This window comes from Tamandua tetradactyla, chromosome 4 (genome assembly GCF_023851605.1).
Source record: "Tamandua tetradactyla isolate mTamTet1 chromosome 4, mTamTet1.pri, whole genome shotgun sequence".
Classification (NCBI taxonomy): domain Eukaryota; kingdom Metazoa; phylum Chordata; class Mammalia; order Pilosa; family Myrmecophagidae; genus Tamandua; species Tamandua tetradactyla.
Genome location: NC_135330.1, coordinates 108,807,652 through 108,831,266, shown reverse-complemented (window position 1 = coordinate 108,831,266; position 23,615 = coordinate 108,807,652). Strand labels below are relative to the sequence as shown.

Genomic DNA, 23,615 nt, shown 5'->3' with positions numbered 1-23,615 from the left:
TTTTAAAGATTCTGTTTCTCAAGAACCACCGCTGGTACCAAAGCTGTATTAGGCAGGAAACAGAACCAACAAGAGATATCAGTAATATGAGAATTTAAAGTGTTTTATGCAAACAGTGGCTGCACAAATCCAAATTCCATAGAGCAGGCTGCATGCTGGCAACTCCGATGGCGGTTTTTGATGACTTCTCCAGGAGAGACTGGCTGCCTGAAGTAGAGATGAAAGTTCTCTCTTCTGACTGCTGAACTTGTCATCTCCCCCTTACAAACATTCAACTGATTGGATTAAACATATCTCATTGCAGAAGAGATGTCCTTCAGTTGATCATAAGCGTTATCAGCCATAGATGCAATCAACTGGCTGATGATTTAAGTCCACAAAATGTCCTTGCAGTAATGGTAAGGCCAGTGCTTGCTTGACCAGATAACTGGACACCATCACCTGGCCAAATTGACACATGAACCTAACCATCACACCCCCTTATTATCAACTCCTTGCATTCGTGTGGTATATTTGTTACAATTCATGAAGGAACATTTTTACAATTGTACTATTAATTAATGTCAATAGTTTAACTTAGGTTCAGTGTTCTTGTTGTGAATTCCATGGATTTTAAAAGAAAATTTTATTCTGAGTAACAAATATACAACCTAATATTTCTCCATTTAACCATATTTAAATATATAATTCAGTGCTGTAAGGTAAAGGATGATCTGGTTCACATATTTTTCTTGTAAGAACTTATTTATATTTCTAGTGTTAATCATTGGGACATTGGGATAAGTCTATACAGCCCCTTTCAATCGTGTTCACCTTCAATATGATAATATTACCTATGTGGTTCATATTTTAAAACTTCAACTTCTATGTGAGACCAAAAAGATGTTTATTTGGTACAAAAGTTTATTTTGGGTGGAGCATTATCTAATTTAACGTGTATGGTCAGTTTATTCGAACACCATACTTACATGGAATCCCTAATAGGGCCTGAGATTTTGTTGGTTTGCACAGGTTAGTGTGATGCCCTGAAAATTTCCAAAGTAATTTGGGCAGAGAATAGGAAAGTATTTGCAAATTCCTTTGTGGGGCTGGGGAGAAAGGAAGAAATATTAAACTTCCCCATCTGGGAAATTCGTGATATTCTCACAAGCACTAGGGACAACTAATTCGATAGGCTGAGCCCTCAATCTAGGGATTCACCCTAAGAAACTTATTCTTGCAAAGAAGTTAAGCCTACTTATAATTGTGCCTTAGAGTCACCCCCAAAGAACCTCTTTTGTTGCTCTGATGTGGTCTCCTTCTCCAAGCCAGATCAGCAGATTAACTCATTGCCTTTATCCCCTATGTGGGACATAACTCCCAGGGGTGTAAATATCCATAGCAGTGTTGAGAAGGACTCCTGAGATGTGCTAGGACCTGGCAATGTGGGATTGAGAAAGCTTCTAAACCAAAAGGGGGAAGAGAGAAATGAGACAAAATAAAGTTTCAGTACTGAGAGATTTCAAGCAGATTTGAGAGGTTATCCTGAGGAGTTTTCTTATGCTTTATATTGATATCCCTTTTTAGTTTATGGCTCATTGGAGTGGCTAGAGGGAAGTACCTGAAACTGTTGAACTGTGTTAATTCTTGAAGATGGCTGTATAATGATACAACTTTTACAATGTGACTGTGATTGTGAAAACCTTGTGTCTGATGCTCCTTTTATCCAGGGTATGGACAGAGGAGTAAAAATATAAGGATAAAAAATAAACAAATAATAGGGGGGATTAAGGGTTAAAAATTGGGCAGATTGCAATACTAATGGTCAGTGAGGGGGGGGGTAAGGGATATAGGATGTATGAGTCCTTTCTTTTTATTTCTTTTTCTGGAGTGATGCAAATGTTCTAAAAATGATCATGTGATAAATACACAACTGTGTGATCATATTGTGAGCCATTACACCCCTGGGAAGTATGTCCCATGTATGTATGGACTGTATGAGTGTGAAGGCCATCACCACCATCCATCACTAAACCTTTTTCATCATCCCCAATAGAAACTTTGTACAATTTAAGTATTAACACCCCATTCCCTGTCCCAGTAACCTGTGTTCTAGATCCTGAGTCTACGAGTTTGCTTTTTCTAATTATTTCATATCAGTATTTGTGCTTTTGTGTCTTGCTTATTTCCTGCAACATGATGCACTCCAGGTTTATCCACGTTGTCATATTCCTCCTTACAGCTGAATAATATGGGCACATGGGGTGCTTCCATCTTTGGCAATTGTAATAATGCTGCTACAAACATTCGTGTGCAAATATCTGTTCCGGTCCCTGCTTTCACTTCCTTTGGGTATATACCTAGCAGTGGGATTGCCAGGTCATATGGTAGTTCTGGACTTAGCTTTCTGAAGAACTGCCAAGCCATCTTCCATAGCAGCTTCACCATTTTACATTCCAACCAGCAGTGAATGTGTTCCTATTTCTCCATATCCTCTCGAACACTTGTAATTTTTTTTTTTCATATTAACCATTCTAGTGGGTGTGAAGTGGTTATCTGATTGTGGTTTCGATGTGTATTTCCCCAGTGGCTAATCTCTTCATATGCTTTTTGGCCATTTGCATATCCTCGTGAAGAGACTTGAAACATCTATTCACATCTTTTGCCCATTTTTAATGCCCCATAGCCATTATTAACTTAATATTTTATTAATATATTTTAATACAAATATGCATTTTTTTCTTACCCCCTTCCCCAAAGATATTGTGTCTGAGGAGTACATATTCTCTTTCCAAAGGCTATTTTTGATGGATTTGAGGTACATCTGAAAACACAGATTTTCTTAAAAGCAGCCTATGGATAAAGAGTTAAGTGCACTGTACATCTCTTTATCATTTGGGTGGCTTCCCATTTGTCACTTCTGATTGTATATTTTAAAAGGCTTTAGAATGGAAACCCTTTGGCTGGCTGACAATCTACTTTGGTTCCAGTGTTTCACCCTGACCTCGACTGGAGTTAGCTCACTGGGTGGCTTCAGCGCCAGTGTTATTAAGACCTAGCATTAAACATGGGCTGGCTGACTCATTTGGACCCTCCCATCCATTTACCTTGGTTATTATCTGCTCAACTTCCCATGAGACCTAACCTTTTATTTTATGAACATCTCTGGCAGATACTAGAAATATGAGACTGGAATAAAGCAGGCTTCCACTTTACACTTAGTATCATTGGCAAGGGATTGATATAATATTTTTGTAATCTTTTATGACACATTAAAGAATAGTTTTAGTGTGCAACAATGAAACTCATGGAATTTTAATGTTTTTTTGTGATTGTGTAAAATGACAATATAGTTTATGTTTTCTAATCTTGTATAGAGAACGTTAGTGAAGAAATATTGTCTACTTTTATAGTGGTACCATCAAACCTCTATTTCTTATTGCTAGTAGAAATAACTCATTAGTAAAGGACCAGTGAGTATAAATACTGACTAATAGATATGCAGCAATTTTTAAATTTAATTTACCCCTTAGAAGTATAGCTTTTATTTCTATAAGGAAACTATAAACCAGCAAATTACTACTCCTGCAGTCCCCTTCCCCTCCTAGCCTTTCATCAGCTTTATTTCTGGCTCAGTGAATGGCGCTTGTGCTCTTCTTTGTAAGCATGAACTCTATCTTTAATGACATCAGGATACATCTGTGAAACTTATGGTGACATTGTCCATAATTTTCCTGGATGTGTATTTCTAAACCACATAACCTTTTGGGGAGAAGAAAGAAAGAAGGGAATCCAAGTTGGAAAGGGACTGCCTTGGTGAGTGTATCACAGTCATTTTTTAGGGAAAGCATATGTCCTTCCAGAAATTCATTAGCCAGAACTTTCCTGGAATACTTGCCCACCCCTCCCACCTCCCATCCTCCAGCCATGCTAGGAGGTTAAGCCAGTGTGTTTCCACAAACTTTCACCTTCAGAAACTGGCATCCAGGCCAAGCCAAACGAAGGAGAAGCCATGGCTCATTCCACTCCACACCCACACCCACACCCACAGATTTTCTGGCAAAAGATGGAGAAGGGGACTGCTCTTTCTACAGAGCACATGGAAACAGAGTCAGTGTTTCTGATGAGTGCGGGGTGTGGTGGTGATTTGAACAGCCTGAGGTGCAGTGTCCCCATTTCCAGGGGTCCAAAGTCCCACGGGGCTGTGATGCTGCTCAAGTCTCAAGAAAGCTGAGCTCCCTAGTATGGAGCCTACTACTCAGCACAGCCCATCTGCTCGCCAACTTTGTTTCATCAGTGATGATGACCAGTGGTTGTTCCTTATGGGATTTGAAAACCCACAACTTGTTAAAAAATATATTTATGAGTGATGACTAAATGCCAGGTACTCTGCTAGGACGTAGAGACAGCAGTGAGCAAACCAGACATGAGCCCTGCCCTTGGGGAGCTTACGATCCAGTAGGGGAGTCAGACATAGGCCAAGTATTCATGAAAGAAGCCATGCCGGGAAGACCCAGCCTCTTCCTTACACAGGAAAGATTTTGGAAGCCATTTGGAAAGAGAGAAAACAATGCTCTTCCAAATGCAAACAGTTGCACTCCTTAGACACAAGGGTTCTGCTGACCAGGAGTTTTGCTGTCGTGAAGTAATGTGGTCCGGAGCAAGGACAACAGGCTTTTGCAGATGGGGACACATTGCAGAGTGAACTCAGGAAGACCTCATGATGCTGGATGAGGTATTGGGTGGAAAGAAGTGTTTCATTTTACAAAAAAAGAGAAAGTTTCCACAGAGGGACAAAGGGGTGGCTATTTCAGTTCTCTGTTAGTGAGTGGTAAACTGTCTTCCAAAGCTTAGTGGCTTCAAACAACATCCAAAATATTCTCAACTCTGCAGACCAGGAATTTGGACACGACTCAGCCGGGCAGTCTTGCTTCTTGTGGGACCAGCCAGAATCACTCACAGCTGCCTGCCACTGGCAGGGCGACTGAACCCAGGACTCCTGGGGGGCTCCGTTCCCATTCCTGGGACCTGGGCTGGCAAGGGGACTGGTCAGGTGCCCCCTGTGACCCTCCAGCAGGGCAGACACCTTGGAATTCTGAGAAAACTGCCCCAGCATGCAGGCGTTCATCGGGCAGAGACCCGAGCAGGGTCTACTCAGGGCTGGAAGTTGGGGCCACTGAGAGATAGCCTCCCGCGGGGCTGAGCACATGGCCAGCTGAGAACTGAGCCACCCACCTGGCCCTTGGGAAGAGTTCTGTACCCAAAACCATTGCTTTTAGCAGAACTCTTCCCCCCCCCTTACTGCTGCAGCCGTGAAAACAGTCCAAGCACCTTCACAATGAAGCTTTGACAGAGTTTCCTAAGAAGATGCCATTGTTCATATCCACAAACCCAAATTTTAGGTGGTAAATCTGAGTGTCTAGATAACTGTGTTTTGCTGCACAAGAGCATTCCTGAAAATTTATTTTAGAAGGTATCTTAAGGGAGGGCCACAGTGGCTCAGCAGGCAGAGCTCTCACCTGCCGGGCCAGAGACCTGGGTTCAATTCCCAGTGCCTGTCCATGCAAAAAAAAAAAAAAAAAAGTATCTTAATACTCAATATATCCCAAGTAATTTAGGTAGAAGATTAAAAAATATTTGCAAAGTCCCCTTGAAGGGCTGGGGGAAATGAGGAAATATTGACCTTTCCTACCTGAGGAATTCTTGATAGTCTCACAAGCACTAGGGACTGTCAATTTAATAGGCCAAGCTTGAGCTCGGAACTTGCCATTATGAAACTTATCCCTGCAAAGTAGTAGAAGCTAAGCCTACTTATAATTATACCTAAGAGCCACCCCCAGAGAACCTCTTTTGTTGCTCAGATGTGGTCTCTCTCTCTCAGCCAACTTGGCAGGTGAACTCACTGCCCTTCCCCCTACATGGGACATGACTCCTGGGGATAAACCTGGCCCTGGCATCATGGGGTTGAGAAGGCCTTCTTGACCAAAACTGGGGAAAAGAGAAATGAGGCAAAATAACATTTCAGTGGCTGAGAGATTTCAAATGGAGATGAGAAGTTATCTTGGAGGTTATTTTTATGCATTATATAGATATCCCTTTTTAGTTTTTAGTGTGTTAGTATAGTTAGAAGGAAATACCTGAAACTGTTGAATTGTAATCCCATTGCCTTGATTTTTTTAAATGTTTTCTTTATTGTGAAATATAACATAGATGTGAAAAAGCAATTGTTTTGAAAATATATTTCACCAAATAGTTTACGAACAGATTTCAAAGTTTGGACTACCGTTCCACAGTTTTAAGAGGTTTTTCCTCTTGGCTGCTCCAAATACTGGAGACTAAAAGAAATATCAATATAATGATTCAGCAGTCATACTCATTTGTTAAATCCTAACTTCTCTGTTATAGTTCCTTCTTCTCCTTTGATTCTTTTCCCAATCTTTAGGGATATTTGGGCTATGCCCAGGCTACTTCTTGTATGTTGAAAAGGGAGGTCAGCAGTATGGGATGGGGGATGGAACTGATTGATGTTTTCGGAGAGGCTGTCCCCTGTGGGTTTCACAATAGCCTTGATTCTTGAAGACGATTGTATAACTATTGAGCTTTTATTGTGTGACCGTGTGACAGAAAACCTTGTGACTGACACCTCCTTTATCCAGGGTATGGGCAGATGAGTAAGAAAATGAAGACAAAAAATAAATAATAAGGGGGATAAGGGTCATGGGATGTTTGGGGCCTTCTTTTTTGCTTTTATTTATTTATTTTTGAGTAATGGAAATGTTCTAAAATTGATTGTGATGATGATGCACAACTATGTGATGATACTGTGAGCCACGGATTGTACTTTTTGCATGATTATATGGTATGAATATATCTCAATAAAACTGCATTTAAAAAACATACCTATTATAAGGATTTAAAAAAAGGTATCTAAAATATGCTAGGGAAAGCCACCGTAACTGCTCTCATGGTACCTAAGCCACCCCCGACCGATGGATGAAGCTTGCATTTTAAGAGGAGTCCAGGCATGGGGGAGTCCTCCTTTTGGGGTGGAGGGCACGGCCCCAGTGACCTGTGACCCTCGGTTCTCCCTGCCCCCTGTTTCCTGTGGACCAGCTGCCAGCCGGGCCACTACAGATAGTGCGTTTTCTAAAAGCTCCTGTAAAAGTCTTTGCTGTGACTTGGCCACACCTGACCCAGCTTCGAGGAAGGAGGAAAGGCTGTGCAGCCGTCCTCCAGCCACCACTCCCCCCACCTGCTCGAGGACAGATTCGTATGGGCTGAGCAGGAGGCAGGTGGCCCGGAGGGGAGGACAGGGCGGCCCCTGGGAAAATGTTTCCCATCAGCAGCAAATACTTCCAAACCTCCTGCCCTGATCCCAGCCCCAAATCAGGAAGCCGTGAATGCTGATGGAAAAGAAGGCAGGCACCAGTTCAAACTGCCTGGCCAGATTTTTAAGAAAACAGACACCTCCCAAGAGCCTCTGTGCACTCTAAGGGACAAGCAGGATAAGAGCTCACTGAATGCCGGCTGTGTCCCTCAGCTGGCAGGTTGACTGTGCCGGTTCACTGGGCACCTGCAAGCAGGCAGTCTGCTCTCTTTACACGGCAGAATCATAGAGTTCTGCACCTGGCAATTTTTTAATAGCCTTGTACACAATCACCATGTGCAGCTATGTTTTATAGAGGGAATAGAATTTTACTCTGCGAGGGAACTGCGGTAGTGTGTTGCAGGACTTGGCTTATTTAATCCCATCTGAGATGCTTCTGGAGCCACATACTTGCTCAGCTCAGAGTGAGGCACTGTGCAAAAAGAGGGAACTTGCTGGGTTACTTTTGCTAACAGCAGGGCATGTATCTGGACTCTCAAGGATAGAGCTCTGAAGCCACCTGGCCCAGCGTTTATCAACAGGACACTGATGGCATTTTGAGAGGGCTGTTTTCCATTGTTTGGGACAGTGCCAGCATAAAAAAAATGTTGTGTACCTCAGAAAAGCCCTGTTCTTCCATCTTGATTCAGTATTGTTGGGTGGAACCTTTTTGATTAAGTTGTTTCCATGGAGATGTGTGTCCACCTATGCAAGGTGTGTCTTAATCTGCCTGTTGGAGTCCTTAAAGAGGGAGACACTTTGAAAAAAATCTTCAGAGTTGAAAGAGAGATGTTTGGAGATGCAGAAAGAAAACGTCCCCAAGGAAGCTGTTTGAAACCAGGAGCCAAAGGACCAGCAGATGCCAGGCATGTGCTGGCAGATGTGTTCCAGACCCATCGTCTTTCTTGAGTCAAGGTATCTGTGATAGGTTTGGGGGTCGGCTTGGCCAGGTGAAGGTGCCCCATGGTTCTGCTGCTGGGACGTGAATCATTAGCATGTGAAGTCCGTCCATGGCTGACTACAGCTGCAGTCGGCTGAGGGGGTGCCTTCTTCAATGAGTGGTTTAATTTAATTAGTTGGCAGCTTAAAAGAGCTCAGCGCAGCACAGCCCAAGCAGCTCAGCATACCTCATCTCAGCACTCGCAGCTCAGTCCAGATGTTTGTTTCCAGAGGCAGAAAGGAATCACCCCGGGGAAAGCTATTGGAGCCAAGAAACCAGGAGAGAAGGCCAGCAGACGTCACCATGCCTTCCCATGAGACAGAGAACCTCAGATGAAAGTTAGCTGCCTTTCCTCTGAAGAATTACTCATTTTTAACTAAATAAATCCCCTTATTAAAAGCTGATCCATCTCTGGTATGTTGCATTCTGGCAGTTTTAGCGGACGAAAACATCTTTCTCTAGATGCCTTCATTCTGGACATTTTTTATGGCCTTAAAACTGTAAACTTGTAACTTATTAAATTCCCTTCATAAAAGCCAGCGCACCTCTGGTATACTGTATTCCGGCAGCTTTGGCAGACTAAACAGAGACCATTTAGGCCCCTGCCCACACTGACCAGAGGCCAACTGAGTCACCCAGACATCCGTGGCCGCCCCAGAATGCCCCCTGGGTGGGGCGCAGGACTACCTCTGGTCGAGCCCCCCCTTCCGTCCAACCACCCCCCAGGATGGCACCTCCTCAGGTCTCCTTAAAGGGGGTGGGACAGCTGGCTCTGGTCTATGTGCCAGAAATGCAGAGATCACTCTGGAACCACCCCCATGGTGACAGGGCTATTTTGGGGGAATAAAAGCCCACCTTCCAGCCCCTCACCATGTCTGCCACCAGTCTCTGGTCAGCAACACAAACCCCTTTGGTGTCATGCCCTCCACACGGACGCCCCAGGCCTTGAGAGCAGCCTCTGGGCCCTGTGTGCCGCGTGCGGGAGCCTCTGTGTCACCGCGCACAGGTCTGTCTGTGCTTCACGGTAAAGCCCTTTTTACAGGACCACATTTCATTTTCACACCATGATGCAGGAGTCTTCTTCACTTTATAGGGAACAAAGTGGAGTCTCAGAGAGGTAGGATGACTCACCCAAAGTCGAGCTTCTAGAAATTGGCAGAGCCATACACATCTGCCCAAATTCAGGCCTTGTCGCGGTTTTTCCAGTATTTGCAAAATTTTCTCAAGCCTCTCCCTCTCCAATGTCTTCTTTCTTTCCACCTACCACCTTGCTGTAGAATCTGTCAATGGTCCCAGTACTTCACCCTTTCCTGTACTCACATCCTCTCCCTCAGGACTTTGCAGATTTGTCCCATTAAGAGGCGGAGTCTATCTCTGCCCCCTGGACTCTGGGTTTGGTGGCATTGGTCAGAAATGTCACTTGCTGTTTTCCATTTCTGTCATCATCAGACTCATGGAGCAGAGCCAGACCAACCCATTCACAGACCTGGGAGAAAAAGCCACTGATTTTATTCAGGTTACTGAGTTTTGGGGGATTTCTTAAGCAGCAATTACTGATTTCCTGGCCTGCAAAACTGAGGTCTTCCTTCACCCATTGTTTTCCTTTCCCTTCGTTACTTGATGAAGCCTCTTCTAGCTTTCTCAGCGTCCTCCTCCTCATCTACTCCACAAACCGCTAGTCTCTTCCCTCGTCACGGTCCCCATGGGAAGGTGTTCCCATTTCCAGGTGGCCAAATTCCCTGTCGTCCTGTCCTCTGAAACCCTGTTTCAGAAGTTTGCAAGCTGCCGGAGTGCGATAGACCAGAACTGAAACTGCTTTTATAAAGGGGAATTTAATAAGCTACAAGTTCAAAGAATGTGAAAGTGTCCGAATTAAGGCACCAAAAAGAGGTGACCTTCACTCAACAAAGGCTGATGGGTCAGGAACCCCTCTGTCGGCTGGGAAGGCACGTGGCTGGTCTGCTGGTCCCTTGCTCCTGGGCTCTGTTGCTTTCAGCCTCTGTTCCTGTGGGGGCTCCTTGCTTTGCTTCTCTGGGGCTGGCTGTATTCTCTTGGCTTCCCTTGGCTCTCTCCAGGTCTGGCTTGCTTAATATCTTATGAGAAGATCTGCTGAGCTCCAAGCATCTCCAAGCCTCCATGACTCTGTTCTCCAAGTGTCAGCTCTGCTGTGAAGTTTTTGTCTGCTCTGAGAAACTTTCTTTCTCTCTCCAAAATGCTTCTTTTAAAAGGATTCCAGTAAACTAATCAAGACCCACCTGGGATGGGTGGGGTCACATCTCCATCTAATCAAAAGTCACACCCACAATTGGGCGTGTCACACCTCCATGGAGGTACTCTAATCACAAGAGTCCAACCTACAGTATTGAATCAGGATTAAAAGAAACAGTTGCTCCACAAGATTGAATCCAGGTTAAGACATGACTTTTCTGGGGTACATAATACTTTCTAACTGGCACACCCTCCTTCCTCAGCTTTCATGGCACTTCCCTCTTCAGGTTTGTTTGCCCCAGTCAATGTCCCTTGTTTCTCATCTCTCCCCTCTCCTCCCAGGGGGGCCCCTGGGGTCTCTTTGCCTCTTGCTTTGCTTCTCTCTCCCCAGAAGAGGAGGAGGAGGTGATGAGGGAGAGAGAAACCAGGAAGGGCCTTGGAGCAGTCCCCACCTTCTCCCAGACCACGTGCCACCCCCCTCTCTGTGAGGTTTCAGATTGTGTGTGTACATGTGGCCACCCGACGGGGCTACCAGGGGGTCCTGATGGTTTTCAGCAGGAGTCTTTGCAGCGATGGAGGAGACTCCAGCACGGGTGAGGTGGATGGCTGGGACTCCAGACGGGAAGCCACGGCCACAGTCCGGGCCGGAGATGACACGGCCGATGCAGGGCTTCAGTCAGGTCAGCCCCCGTCTGCGGGCCCCTGCTTCTGTGACGCCGTCTGTCGCCATGGGGCTGGACTTCTGCCTTTGGACTGAGGTGTAGGGCTCCACATTTCTCCTTATTCTAGTCAGGGGCTCCTTGTTCTGTTTTAACATATGCACTAATTAGGCACTCCCGGCACTCACCCAGTCTTTCGGTCGATGTGCTCTTTCTGTCCCATCCAAGTCACCAATACGGCTGATAGGGCCCTGCAGAAAGGACACAGCCAAGACCATTACCTATTTCAGCCACCAGAGGGCTGCATGCCCCAGAAATTGGTGCAGGTGCAGCTTGGAAAGGAATTTGAAGCTTGTCGTGTCCTATGGGGTTGGGATTTGGTGGGGTGGGGTGGGGAGGAGGGGCGTAGAAGAAGAGAAGGACACATCTGGGGACTGTAAGCAGCTGTAGCATCGGCCAGCCAGGACCCAGAGGAGCTGGGGAGGGAGAGAGAAACCAGGAAGGGTCTTGGAGCGGTTCCAAGGGGCACTAGGGAGCCACGGAAGACTTTAAGCAGAGGGGCAGCAGGTCAGATCTGTCCCTTGAAGCAGCCACTGCAACCTCAGCATGGAGAATCCAGCAGTGTGGACTGACGGCTGGCAGTGGATTCAGGCTAAGAAATGAGAGTCTGAGCAAAAGTGACATCGTGGGGTATGAAAGGAGGGGACAAAAGCAGGTAACTGCATTACGCAGAGAGGGCTGGGGGTGCAGGTGTTGAGCAGGTTTAGAATCGACCCAGGGATAGGGTCAGGGCGAGAGGCAGTGAGCACAGGCTGGAGGCCTGGCTGGACCACCCAGATGCCCCGTGGGGCCGCGGGAAAGACACACGTGCACTTTGGATTGATAGAGCAGGTCATCTGTCCATCTGGAAATGTTGACTGGGCGTCTATTGTGACCCGGGCTCTTGGCTGGGCGGGGCTCAGTCCCTGAATACAACAGACTATCATCTCCTGGCCCCCGGGGGCTTGCGGCCAGTAGCATGGGTGGGAGGCTCCTTTCTGAGATGACTTGGTACCAGAAATCAAGGAGGGGATATTTGAACGTAGATGAGAACAAGACCCAGGGTTACGAAGGATGTTAAGGAGACGGTTCCAGGCAGAAGGAAGAGTGAGGGGGGAGGACCGCCAGTGGAAACAGGAAGGCAGCTGGATTTGCGGGGACGTATGGTTATGGGGGGTCGGGGTAAGTGGGGTGGAGGGAACAAAATAAGGTTGCTGGGGGAGGTTTGAGCCAGGTCCCATCGTCAGGGCTTTGGGTTCGATTTGGGGGGTTAAGGGGAAGCCTTTGGAGGGATTTAGGCAGGGGCGAGCCACAACCAGGGGAACCTATTAACAGACCACTCTGGAGGCACGTGTTTTGGAGGTGGGGATGCTGAGGGGGTGGGTGCAAGCGAGAGGGAAGGAGGACTCAGCATGAAGAGCTGGGTGGGTCTCAGGGCCCCTCGTGGAGGTGTCCGGAGATTTCACAAGTGGAAGATGTCTCTCTTCCTTTTCCATCATGTTCCCTAAGTGGGGTGGCTTGGAAACATCAGTGGACACCTTCTCACCAGGTGGACATGGAACCCCATACAGAGGGCAGTGGAGAGACAGAGAGAGCTCACTGATGCTGTGGTTTGCATCCCTGGATCCAGCCATGCCTGAAACTGGCCCTACCTTTGGAGTTTCCAGTTACATGAACAATTTTATTTATCTTGTGTAACTTCATTTGAGGTGTGTTTTTATCACTTGAAACACACAGAAAGGGTTCTGACTAATAGAGGTCCCTTCCAATCCTGTGATTTTGTCATCCTGAGCCAAGAGCAGAAATCGTTTAAAGTATAAGCCATTCGGAGGCTGTAAAAGGCTGGCAGCAAAAGGACGGTGGCTAGTAAGAGTCACAAAGTCAAATTATGGGTTCCTTAAGGTAGGGACCTGCCCAGGTTTGATGTTAGAGCCAGAAAGAAGGTGGTGAAGAGAGAGCAATGGAAGATGGTAGATTCTGATGAACCGGAGAGTAACTTACGTATGAAAGAGATGAAGGAAAGGCGTCAGGGCAAAGGCAGATGGGTAGCCTGGGCACTGGACTGTGCATCTCTACTCAGCTTAGAGAAGAGAGGGGAGACGAAGACAGCAATGTCTAAGGTCTCAACCCTGTCGGTATTTGTACATGTTATGGGCTGAGCTGAACGGTGTCCTCCCTGTCAAGAGACATATTTGAGTCCTGCCCCCCAAAATGTGCCCCTACTTGGAAATAGGGTCTTTAAAGAGGTGATTAGTTAAGATCAGGTCAGAATGGATAGGGGGTGCTGACCCAACAACGCTGGTGTCTTTATAGGAGGGATGCTTGGACGCAGTCACAGGGGAGAAGCCGTGCCACATGGAGGCAGGCGCTGAAGCCAGGACTGTGGCCTCACCAGAAGTGAGGAGGGGGCAGGAAGGACCCTCCCCTCGAGCCTGGACAAGGCGCACGGCCCCCAGCACCGTGGGCTCTGATTTCTGGCTTCCAGAACTGTGAGCATGGATTTCTGTTGCTTTCAGCTGCCCAGTTTGTGGTAAACCCCGGAAAACGAATACACATACAGAAACCACATCCACCATCCAAAGTGAGGGGGTCTGAAGTGAAGAAAGATGGGAGGTTTTAGGAGGATGAATGGCAAGTATGCAAGGGGATCTGCTATACCTAAATAAGAATCCTCCCAACAAATGGTTTAACGTGCTAAATTGTCCTTGCTCTGATTCAAGTCTGTTACTTTTTGTTCTGACTTCGCTGTCACTCCTCTGATGGCTCAGAATGTCTGCCTCCGGGCAGCGCGGCCGAAGCTGAGCTGGGTTCTGAGTGATTTAAGCCGAGGGGCCCCACGGAGCCCACGGAGCTCGGCCGTGCTTCTTTAGGCAGCTCAGCCCGGCTTCTGGCTCCACTGCTCAAGGTGGGGCCCCCGCTGGGCCTTTCCTAGCAGCAAAGAAGGGGAGAGCCTGGCCCCCCTCCTGGTCCCACACGGGCCCTTGGCCATCAGTCAGGGAGCTAAGCCGGGGCTCAGAGGGGGCTGCGCTTGGACAGCGAGCGCCACTGCGGCCTGGCCGGGGCCCGGGAAGGTGAAGGGCACGCCTGGTGCTGCCAGGCGCCGCGGCCGGCTTCCTCCCACACCCTCAGCTGCACAGTCTCATTCAGAGAGGCTGCCAGGTCCTCGTCATGCGGATGTCACACCCAGGGCCCGGGAAAGGGCAGAAGGGACCAGGGTCTCTCCCCTCTCCCCAGGACCCGGAGGGGGCCGCCTGCTGCTGAGGCTGGGGTCTTGCTCACGTCTGCCTGGCGGGGGGGGGGGGGGGGGACCTGGCTGTGTCCTCGGGGGACACAGCCAGGCCCCGAGAGCCACCCTCTGTCCCGGTGGCACTATTTAGAAATGAGTCGGCCTCGGGTGCACGAGTGGTTCAGTGCTCGCGGTAGAATGCCCGCCTTCGTCTGCGAGACCGGGGTTTGATTCCCGAACCATGCACGCCCCAAAACAAACAAACAAACAAAAAAACCGAGTCAGCCTCGTCTTCGGGGAGGGGGTTTCCCAAATCTGTGACATCACTGGGAAGAACAAAGCCTTTGGCCTGGGTCCTGGAAGGAAAATGGGGCCGGGGCTCTCACACCTGGACTGAACACAGGGCAGAGGTGGCGGAGCGACAGCAGAGGGGAGGACAGCTTCGGGTGGGTGACAGCTACAGATGAGGCTAAAGCGCAAAGGAAAACAGGTAGATGGGGAGAGGGGCATCCTGAGGCTCCAGTCAGAGAGGACAGGTCCTTCCCTCCTGGCTCAGGTGTGGCTGCTCCCTACCTCAGGGACCCAGGCCCATGGCTCCGGCCCACACCTGCCTGGGGTCCCAGCCTCGCTCACCCGCTGCTGCCCAGGCATCTCCCTGCAAGCGCCTCTGGACTCAGTACACTTGATCTGTCCAAAATCGAGCTCTTTCTTTCTTGTTCTCTTACTCCCGCCGTGGCTGTTCCGACACCCAGTCTGGACTCACCTGCTTGGGTGCCTCGTGCCGTGAGGTGGCCCTTCTGTGCCCAGCCTGGGAGCCGACTTGGTCCTGAGTGGCTTGGAGATGCTGGCCCATTTCCATGGCTCCGGCCTCTGGGCTCGGGACCTGCCTCCTGCCCTGCCATCCGCTCTCTGCCAGTGTGGCCAAGCCACCCTCTCCATGCCTTGTCCCGTGTCTGTGAAACGGGGATGAAGACAGGTCACAGTGCCGTTCTGAGGCCTGGGGTGAGTGGTGTGGTGCATCAGTGCAGGCCCGAGGCCCGGCAGCCACCAAACGAGCAGGGTTTGCTAGGAGACGGGCCTCGTCAGCGCCTCTGCCACCTGGACCCCAGCAGCCTTCTCTACTGTCTCCAGAAGCTTCTTGCCCAGACGTGCAATTTCTCCTCTCACTTCCTGCTTCAAGTCCAGCTCCCAGATGAGGGTGAGAGCTCAGTGCAGGTTTCCAGGCTCTGAGCCCCTCCCCATCTGCTGACCACGCCATGCTCCATATCCTGTTGCTTTCTGTCTGGAATGCCCCTCTCCTCTAACTGGAGATGCACAGTCTCTCCCAAGCTCAGTGACCAAGTCCCTGCCTGCTCAAGGCCTTCCCTCAAAGCCCACGTCCAGGCTGGAGTGGGGTCTTTCTCTCTTCCTCCCACTAGCCAGGTGGCCCCTTGGAGTGGTGGGGCACTAACACACGGGTACCGCATGTGCTTCGTGCCTGCTGGTTCCCACACAACCCCACGCAGGCCTTTTTCTCCTCCTCGTTTTACAGGTGGGAAAGGAAACCAGTGACTTTCAAGATCTAAGAGCCAGCTAAGAGCACACCAGGGTTTCATCCAGGTCCCCCACGTCCGTGCCTCTCCACTTACTCTGCACAGCTTGCGCATGAGTGGATGGAAGCTGAGAGGGATAAGAGCCAAAGGTCTGGGGCGGGGGGGAGGACACTAGGCGGCTGAGGAGACCCCACCTCAGGACAGAGCACACGCACACAGGGGGATTCGAATGTGTCAACGGAGCTGGGCTGGGACATGGTTCCTGAAGTCCCTTTACAGCACGACAAGGCATCAGGGCCGATCGCAAGGGGAGGTGGCATGGCGGCCACCCTGAGGCGGGGAGGGCTGGTGTGGGGTCCCCCGGTCACCAGGGGTGGTCCCTGTGGGCTGCTCGTTCGGCCTCCAGGAATCTGGGCTTCGTCTGCAGGGATTGCAGCCCTCCCTCCCGGGCTCCCCCATGTCAGGCCACCTCCGGCGCAGCTCCCACAACCACGTCCCCTCTGATCCTGGCAGGGAACCCGGGTCTCGCCCAGCAGGTCTCTTCCTCGGATTCAGCCCTTGCTGGCACCGAGGGTGAGTGCGGCAAAGGTTGGATGAATGCACAGATGAGGGGCTGAATAAGTAAATATCTTAGCCACCTTTTGGTTTTAAATTTCAGAATTCAAGCAACGTGAACTCATCATTTTTAAGCTTCCCTAAAGAATGAAGTATTAAAGCATAGTACAACGATATGCTCTTCCAAAGGGAAGCTGTGCTTGTGGCTTTTAAAAATGGCCACCGAGCAGTGATTAAACTACCACTGACATTGACTAAGTGGTGCTAAAGGGGTTGTGGCCTTTTGTGTGCACGGGTGCTTTATGGGGACTTTATCTTAGGTATTTCCTGGGGAAGAGGCCATCCAGAACACGTGGCATAGTTGCTGAGGAGTGAGCAACTGGCTGGTGGTAGTTTCTCCTAGCAGGAAATCTAAGCTAATGCTATGTCCACTGAGAAAGCGGGACAAGATACAAAAGTAGGTGCAGAAAGTCCCCTTTGGGAAATGGTGAGAACGGGGAGAAATTCAACTTCCTCAAGTTGAATTCTTGATATTCTCACAAGCAGTGGGGACAACCAAAGCTATAGGCTGAGCCCCCAGTCTTGGGGTTTGTTCATATGGAACTTAACCCCACAAAGGATAGGTCAAGTCTACTTAAAATTTAGGCCTAAGAGTCACCCCCAAGAGAGCTTCTTTTGTGGCTCAGATGTGGCCTCTCTCTCCAGCCAACACAACAAGCAAACTCACCACCCTCCCCCTGTCTATGTGGGACCTGACTCCCAGGGGTGTGGACCTTCCTGGCAATGTGGGACAGAAATCGTAGTGTGAGCTGAGACTCAGCATCAAGGGATTGAGGAAACCTTCTTGACCAAAAGGGGGAAGAGTGAAATGAGACAGTGTCAATGGCTGAGAGATTCCAAACAGAGTCAGAGGTTATCCTGGAAGTTATTCTTACGCATTAAGTAGATATCAACTTGTTATCCAAGATGTAATGGAGAGGCTGGAGGGAAATGCTTGAGAATATAGAGCTGTGTTCCAGTAGCCACGTTTCTTGAGGATGATTGTATAATGACATAGCTTTCACAATGTGACTGTGTGATTGTGAAAACCTTGTGTCTGATGCTCCTTTTATCTACCTTATCAACAGACGAGTAGAACATATGGAATAAAAATAAATAATAGGGGGAACAAATGTTAAAATAAATTTAGTTTGAAATGCTAATGATCAATGAAAGCAAGGGATAAGGGGTATGGTATGTATAATCTTTTCTTTTTCTGTTTTCATTTTATTTATTTTTCTGTTGTCTTTTTATTTCTTTTTCTGAATTGATGCAAATGTTCTAAGAAATGGTGACTATGCAACTATGTGATGATATTGTGAATTACTGATTATATATGTAGAACAGAATGATCATATGTTAATGTTTCTGTCAGTTTGCTGTTAATTAAATTTTTTTAATTGATAAATAAATAAATTTTTAAAAAAAGCAGGTGGCAGAGTTTCGGTCTCTAATTAAAACCTGTGTAGAGTCAAGGGATGGTTCAGAAGTCTGGAAAATTCACCGTTGCATGCACCCACCCTACTCAGGGGTCTAATTTAGCTTCCAAACTTCAGATGATCAAGAGGAGTCATTAAATGAGCCTAACTTTTGAAATCCTCCAGCTGAGCTATCCTGTGCCCTGGAAGCCAGGACTTGCTGCTTTTCCTGGTGGCCATGTCACGGTGAGGAAGAGCTGAAGAGCATGGCCTTGCAGGAGGTGGCCTGGGTTTGCAGCCTGGGTTTCCTGCCCATGAGTCCCGGGACACGGACTCTGGGGCCAGGCAGACCTGGCCTGGCTCCGGCTCTGCTGCCGCTTGTCTGTCCTTAGGGCACTGCTCCACCTTCCTGTGAGTCCACATTCTCCTCTGAAAAGTGTAGACTCGGGTGCGGTTCATGCGACGCCAGTTTCTGCTCAGTGGTGGCCAGGCTTACAGCTTTGCTTTGCTTTAATTATGGCAGTTACCTAACAGCGCTCTGCAAATCTCAAAAATGGAACCGTGTCCTCTTTCACATCCATCGTCAATCATTTCAGTTCTAGTTTTTCAAGGTCTCCTTTTATGCTCCCCAGTCCTTTACCCAACTACAGACCCTCATTAAAGCATTTCAAAACATTCCTGAAAGAACATGCATGAAAAGATGTCAAATATTTATGCCTTGTGCACAATATGATTTTGGATAAAACAACAAGATTAAAAATCTGATTTCGGGCGGGCCGCGGTGGCTCAGCGGGCAAGAGTGCTTGCCTGCCATGCCGGAGGACCTCGGTTCGATTCCCGGCCCCAGCCCATGTAAAAAAAAAATAAACAAACAAAATATAATAAAACAAGAAAATGTTTAAAGATGTTTCCCTTTCTTCCTCCCTTCCTTCCTTCCATCCTTCCTTCCTTCTCTCTGTCTTTCCTTCCCTTCCTCCCTCTCTCTTTAAAAAAAAAAAAAAAAAAAAAAAAAAAAAATCTGATTTCCTCTAATAGTGGTAATCTAGCAAGATCTGTAAATCTATTTTGAAGCAACTATCTCCTGCCAATTAAAAAGGTTTCAAGTGGTGTTTGCATTTCATTTCCCTTTCACATTATCACAATCATTTTCAAATCTTGTCTAATTCCCAGACAGTGCGATGGCTTGGAGCAGCTGCGCCTCGTGGGAAATGCACAGACCCACCGGTGCGGCTAGTGAGGGGGGCATCGGAAGCTTGTCCCCGGGCCCGCCATCCATCGCTGACCCACGTGAGAGGACGGTAACTTCTGGGCACTGGTGCCCTGCTGGGCCCACCGGCGAAGAGTGATCCTAACATTTGGGCGAATGCCCGGCTTTCACCCGGAGCCTCATCCAAGAACATTATGGTCTCAGCCCCAAGCTGGCTTCACTCTGTGCCACGGCCCCACGGAGCTGCCCAGATTGCACACAGGAGAGCACACGACACTTCCTGCCCCCACCCCCGCCTTCTCCAGTTCACTGCCTTGAGGATGAACAGGGCAGAAAAGCAGGGGTTTGGGTCCCAGACCTCATCATACCTCTCAGAGCCTCAGTTTCCTCACCAAGCCGTGGTGAGGCCTCAGTTATGGGACGGGCATCGGTGCCTGGTGCCAGCATCATGTGACGGCTGCAGGGTGAGGGGTGGATGCCCGCGGAGAGGCCGAGCCCCCCCACCCAGGCCCACTCTTTCCAGGGAGGTGATGGGGACACGGACACGCGAAGTCCCAGCTGGGGCTGCGGAGGAATGAAACTGGGCAAGGGAAGCGAGTAGGCGGCACCTTCTTATTTTGTCAGCCTTTATTTAAACAATTTTGCTACATTTTAAGTTTTTTTAAGGGAGTATTTTTTAGGTCTCTTCAGCTACATCAAATAAAAGGTGCTGAGTACTCCCCAAGGGTCAGAGTGCTGCCAAGCTCCTTAGAAACTTTACATGACACAGAGAAAATATGGTTCTTGCTTCTTGAGGAGCTTTACAGTCTACGGCCCTGACAACTGACGGTGTAAATGGTGCATGGACCATAGACTGATTTATTAAGGCAGGTTCTTCATTCTCTAGTGCTAGTGTGGATTGAACCATTTTAGAATTTGGAATTAATCCAACCAAGATAAGAGACAAGACTAGATCTAGTTGAGAACCTTTCAGGCACATATAGTTTTTATTAACATCTATCTAGTAAACAGACAACTGAAAGTAAAGTCTAGATGTCTTGACATGTGAGGGCTAAAACAACTTACCATGGTTCCTTAATTTAAAAAGCAAACATATTGAATTGTATAACTAGGGTTACACTAATTTAAAAATAGGCCAAGTATTGACACTGCATTCCCCTCATGCTAGCATTGTTTGTTTAAAACAGTGAATAATAAAATATGTGGGTTCCAGCTCTAACTCACAGAAAGCCCACCACAGGTCAAAGCTGTGTAAAACAATGTCCACCTCATGTGTACCATGGAAGTTTTAGTTATGTCCCATTATTTAGTCAAAAGTAATGCAAATAGTCAAATTATAAGCTAATGACTTATATAAGTTCCTACAGTTGGATGTCAATGTATCTAAATAGGAAATAAATGGCAAGTATCTACCTAAATCAGAAAATAAAACAGAGTATCTTTCCGGATACGCATAGTCTTCGCTATAGGACAAGGTGTGCAGGTTTTAAGGTTTCACAACCAGATGTCAGAAAAACTACAGTTATTCCTGTAGTATCTTGTTAGCATCTGACCCATTATTTTTAGATTACATGATTTAATAGACTTTATAAAACCACCTGTCAGCTATTTTATGGGTGCTGAATGCTCATAAAAATTTATAATTATTCTGAGACGATTCCAACATTGACCCTAGAATCATTATCAGAAAGAACAATGTGATATAGAAGAACAGCTAATAAACATAAACTAAAAAAATGCTCACTTTTCACAAAACAATCCAGTCGCCTGGACTCGCCCTGCTACAATGTGGGGCACGGTCCCACAGGGGATGCTGGTCTGACCAAGGCACACGACTTTCAGGCAGGAGCACTCAGATCAGGACGAGTTTAAACCACCTCTGAGGACAGCTTATACATTTACTGACTGACCTTCTTGGGCAGCATATCTGGTCCAATTAATTCTTCTCAAAGTAGCTTCATATTATCCTACCCATATCAACCCAAAGCTTGCAGTGAACTCAAAACCAAAACAGCACACTGGTGCAGAAGTGAGCAGATGTGTAAACTAGCACATTTTTATTGCTGTATTAAGTTTGAGGAGGAACACGCCCTACTCACAACAGTGTTGTTCTAAGAGGCAGGGTAGGAATCGTGGTAAATTAGAAATAGACTATTCATTGCACAATTAATAGAAAAGTAAAAACATGTCTCCAAATCTATATTAACCCCATATCCAAAGGAGCCTTCTATGTCAGTGCGGTGCTGCATTGAAATTCTGTGATATGTCTGAGTATCAGACTTACTCGGGCCTGCTGGCATGGGTAGAGCTCACGTCCTGCTTGCTGAAGGGTGAATGTGCTACACAGAGCTGTGATGGTTCCTACTGAGTGGTAACGTTGACAGAAATTCCAGGACATTCATGTCAGAATCATCCCTTGTGCAAAGTTTGATGTAGATGAAGATCAAGTGGTTTTTAGGTCAATAACTGCAATTTCTTTCTTTTAAAGTCAGTGGGTTTCTTGTATAGTTCTATTACAATGGGCCCAGGTTTAATTTCATCCATCTCCATGAATGCAGAACACTTGGTGCTGGTAAACCTTTTCTTAGGCTCATAGTATTTGAATTCGAAGAAGAGAGCTGCACCTTTGGCTAATTTTTCAACATGCTTCTGGAGCTCAATGCCCACATTAAAATGAACATATCTCTATTTTCTTTCCTTGAAGCCACAGGAGTTCCTTGCCTAGAAGTTAAATCCAAGCCATTCAGCTCCTAACCACTAACTGTAATGTAGGGATCGAGGCACTCACTGCCCCGCGTCTTTCAGCCCCATCTTCTCAATTCTCACAGTGGGTAGCATCGGTTCTGAGGGCAACCTTGGTAACCAAGTACCAGGAACTCCAGCAGGAAAGGAATCAGGAGACCAAGGTCCAGCACCAACCTCCTCTTCATGTGCTTTACATTCCAAATTCTCTTCTTTACCAAGTGCCAAAATCCTTCTTAATGGGACAGGCTGAACATCAAATGGGAATTCTTTATTATATGTAAGAAAATTCTTTAGGGTTGTGTTTTTAGTTTGCTAGCTGCTGGAATGTAATACACCAGAGACGGATTGGCTTTTAATAAAAGGAATTTATTTTGTTAGTTCTTCAGAGGAAAGGCAGCTAACTTTCCACTGAGCTTCTTTCTTAAGTGGGAAGGCACAGGATGGTCTCTGCTGGCCTTCTCTCCAGGCCTCTGGGTTCCAACAACTTTCCCTGGGATGATTCCTTTCTGCATCTCCAAAGGCCTGGGCTGAGCTGCGAGTGCTGAGGTGAGGAATGCCGAGCTGCTAGGCTGTGCTACATTGAGTCTCTCATTTAAGCACCAGCCAATTAACTCAAACATCATTCATTGCAGCAGGCACGCCTCCTAGCCGACTGCAGATGTAATCAGCAACAGATGAGGTTAATGTACCATTGGCTCATGTCCACAGCAACAGAACTAGGGGCCTTCACCTGGTCAAGCTGACAACTGAATCTAACTACCACAGGTTGATTCTAGCTTCTTCAAGTCCTCCAGTTTAAATTCTTCTTGGGTCTGTGTGGACTGTAGAGCTGTGCTTCATAATTCCAAGCATGCTGCAATTTTGTCTATTATTTTCTCTTGTTCATCTGTGAATTCGGAATTATTGTTAAACTTGGACCTCTTTTTGTAGATGTCTTGCTAATATCTGATACTCGTCTATCGTCTCCCCCAGCTCGCCCCAAGAGTCTAAGTTGACACCTCTCCTGTAGCTGGCAACCCAGCGCTGCAGGAGAGCCCTGGTCACTTCCGGCATGGTCGGTGCCCACCCTGCACCCCCACCCCCCCACCCAGCAGGGCCGGGCTCTAGGGCGCCACCTCCCCCCGGGTTTGACCCTGAACTAACAGATCTGCGAGGATCAGCTATGGTCACCTCCGCCACCCAGTGAGGGCTGCCCAAGCCCATTTTAAATGTGTGCTTTTGAAAAGCCTATTCAATATGACCTTTTCAAAATTCAGTTCCCACAATATTTACAGTGAACTTTGTGCAAACATATTTTGACTGTGCACTTCCTGCTTTTCCTCTTACATTGATAATCCACAAATTTGTATCACAGTGCAACCCCAGCTGCTTCTTTTCTTGACTCTTAGACCCTAGCTTTCTGTTGGGCGGATACTAAGCTAGGATAAAGGGCTGCTAAGAAAGAGCTAATTCAAGCCCAGAGGAAATAAAGTATGCTTTCTTTATCAAAAAAGATGCACTTTGCTTTGCAATAGAAAACACATGTCCCCTGGTGCTGTGGAAGACTATTAGGCAATCAAATAATTTCAAATGGTTATTTTGCCTTCACTTTCAAAATAGGTATACTCTTCTGTTTTCATCAAATAAGCAAAATCAGAAAAGTCAAATTCTAAGGGACTCTGGATGGTCAGGAGATGTTATAAAGTGAACCTGATTCCTGGTT

General features: G+C 47.4%; 1 protein-coding gene and 1 pseudogene across 3 annotated transcripts in view; one reads left to right on the top strand and one right to left on the bottom strand.

Moving 5' to 3' along the window:
* CDADC1 (cytidine and dCMP deaminase domain containing 1) overlaps window positions 1-13,881 on the top strand; it is an 86,089-nt gene extending 72,208 nt beyond the window's left edge. For 2 of the 3 annotated variants that reach the window (XM_077158204.1, XM_077158208.1), the window contains one exon: window positions 13,505-13,881. In XM_077158204.1, coding sequence (XP_077014319.1) covers window positions 13,505-13,684 — 180 coding nt within the window. In that variant the 3' untranslated portion in view covers window positions 13,685-13,881. The remainder of the gene's footprint in view (window positions 1-13,504) is intronic. The other variant, XM_077158207.1, reaches the window with a different exon arrangement.
* A 7,327-nt stretch (window positions 13,882-21,208) lies between these two features.
* On the bottom strand, window positions 21,209-22,966 carry LOC143680471 (axin interactor, dorsalization-associated protein pseudogene; annotated as a pseudogene).
* Between the last annotated feature and the right edge of the window lie 649 nt (window positions 22,967-23,615).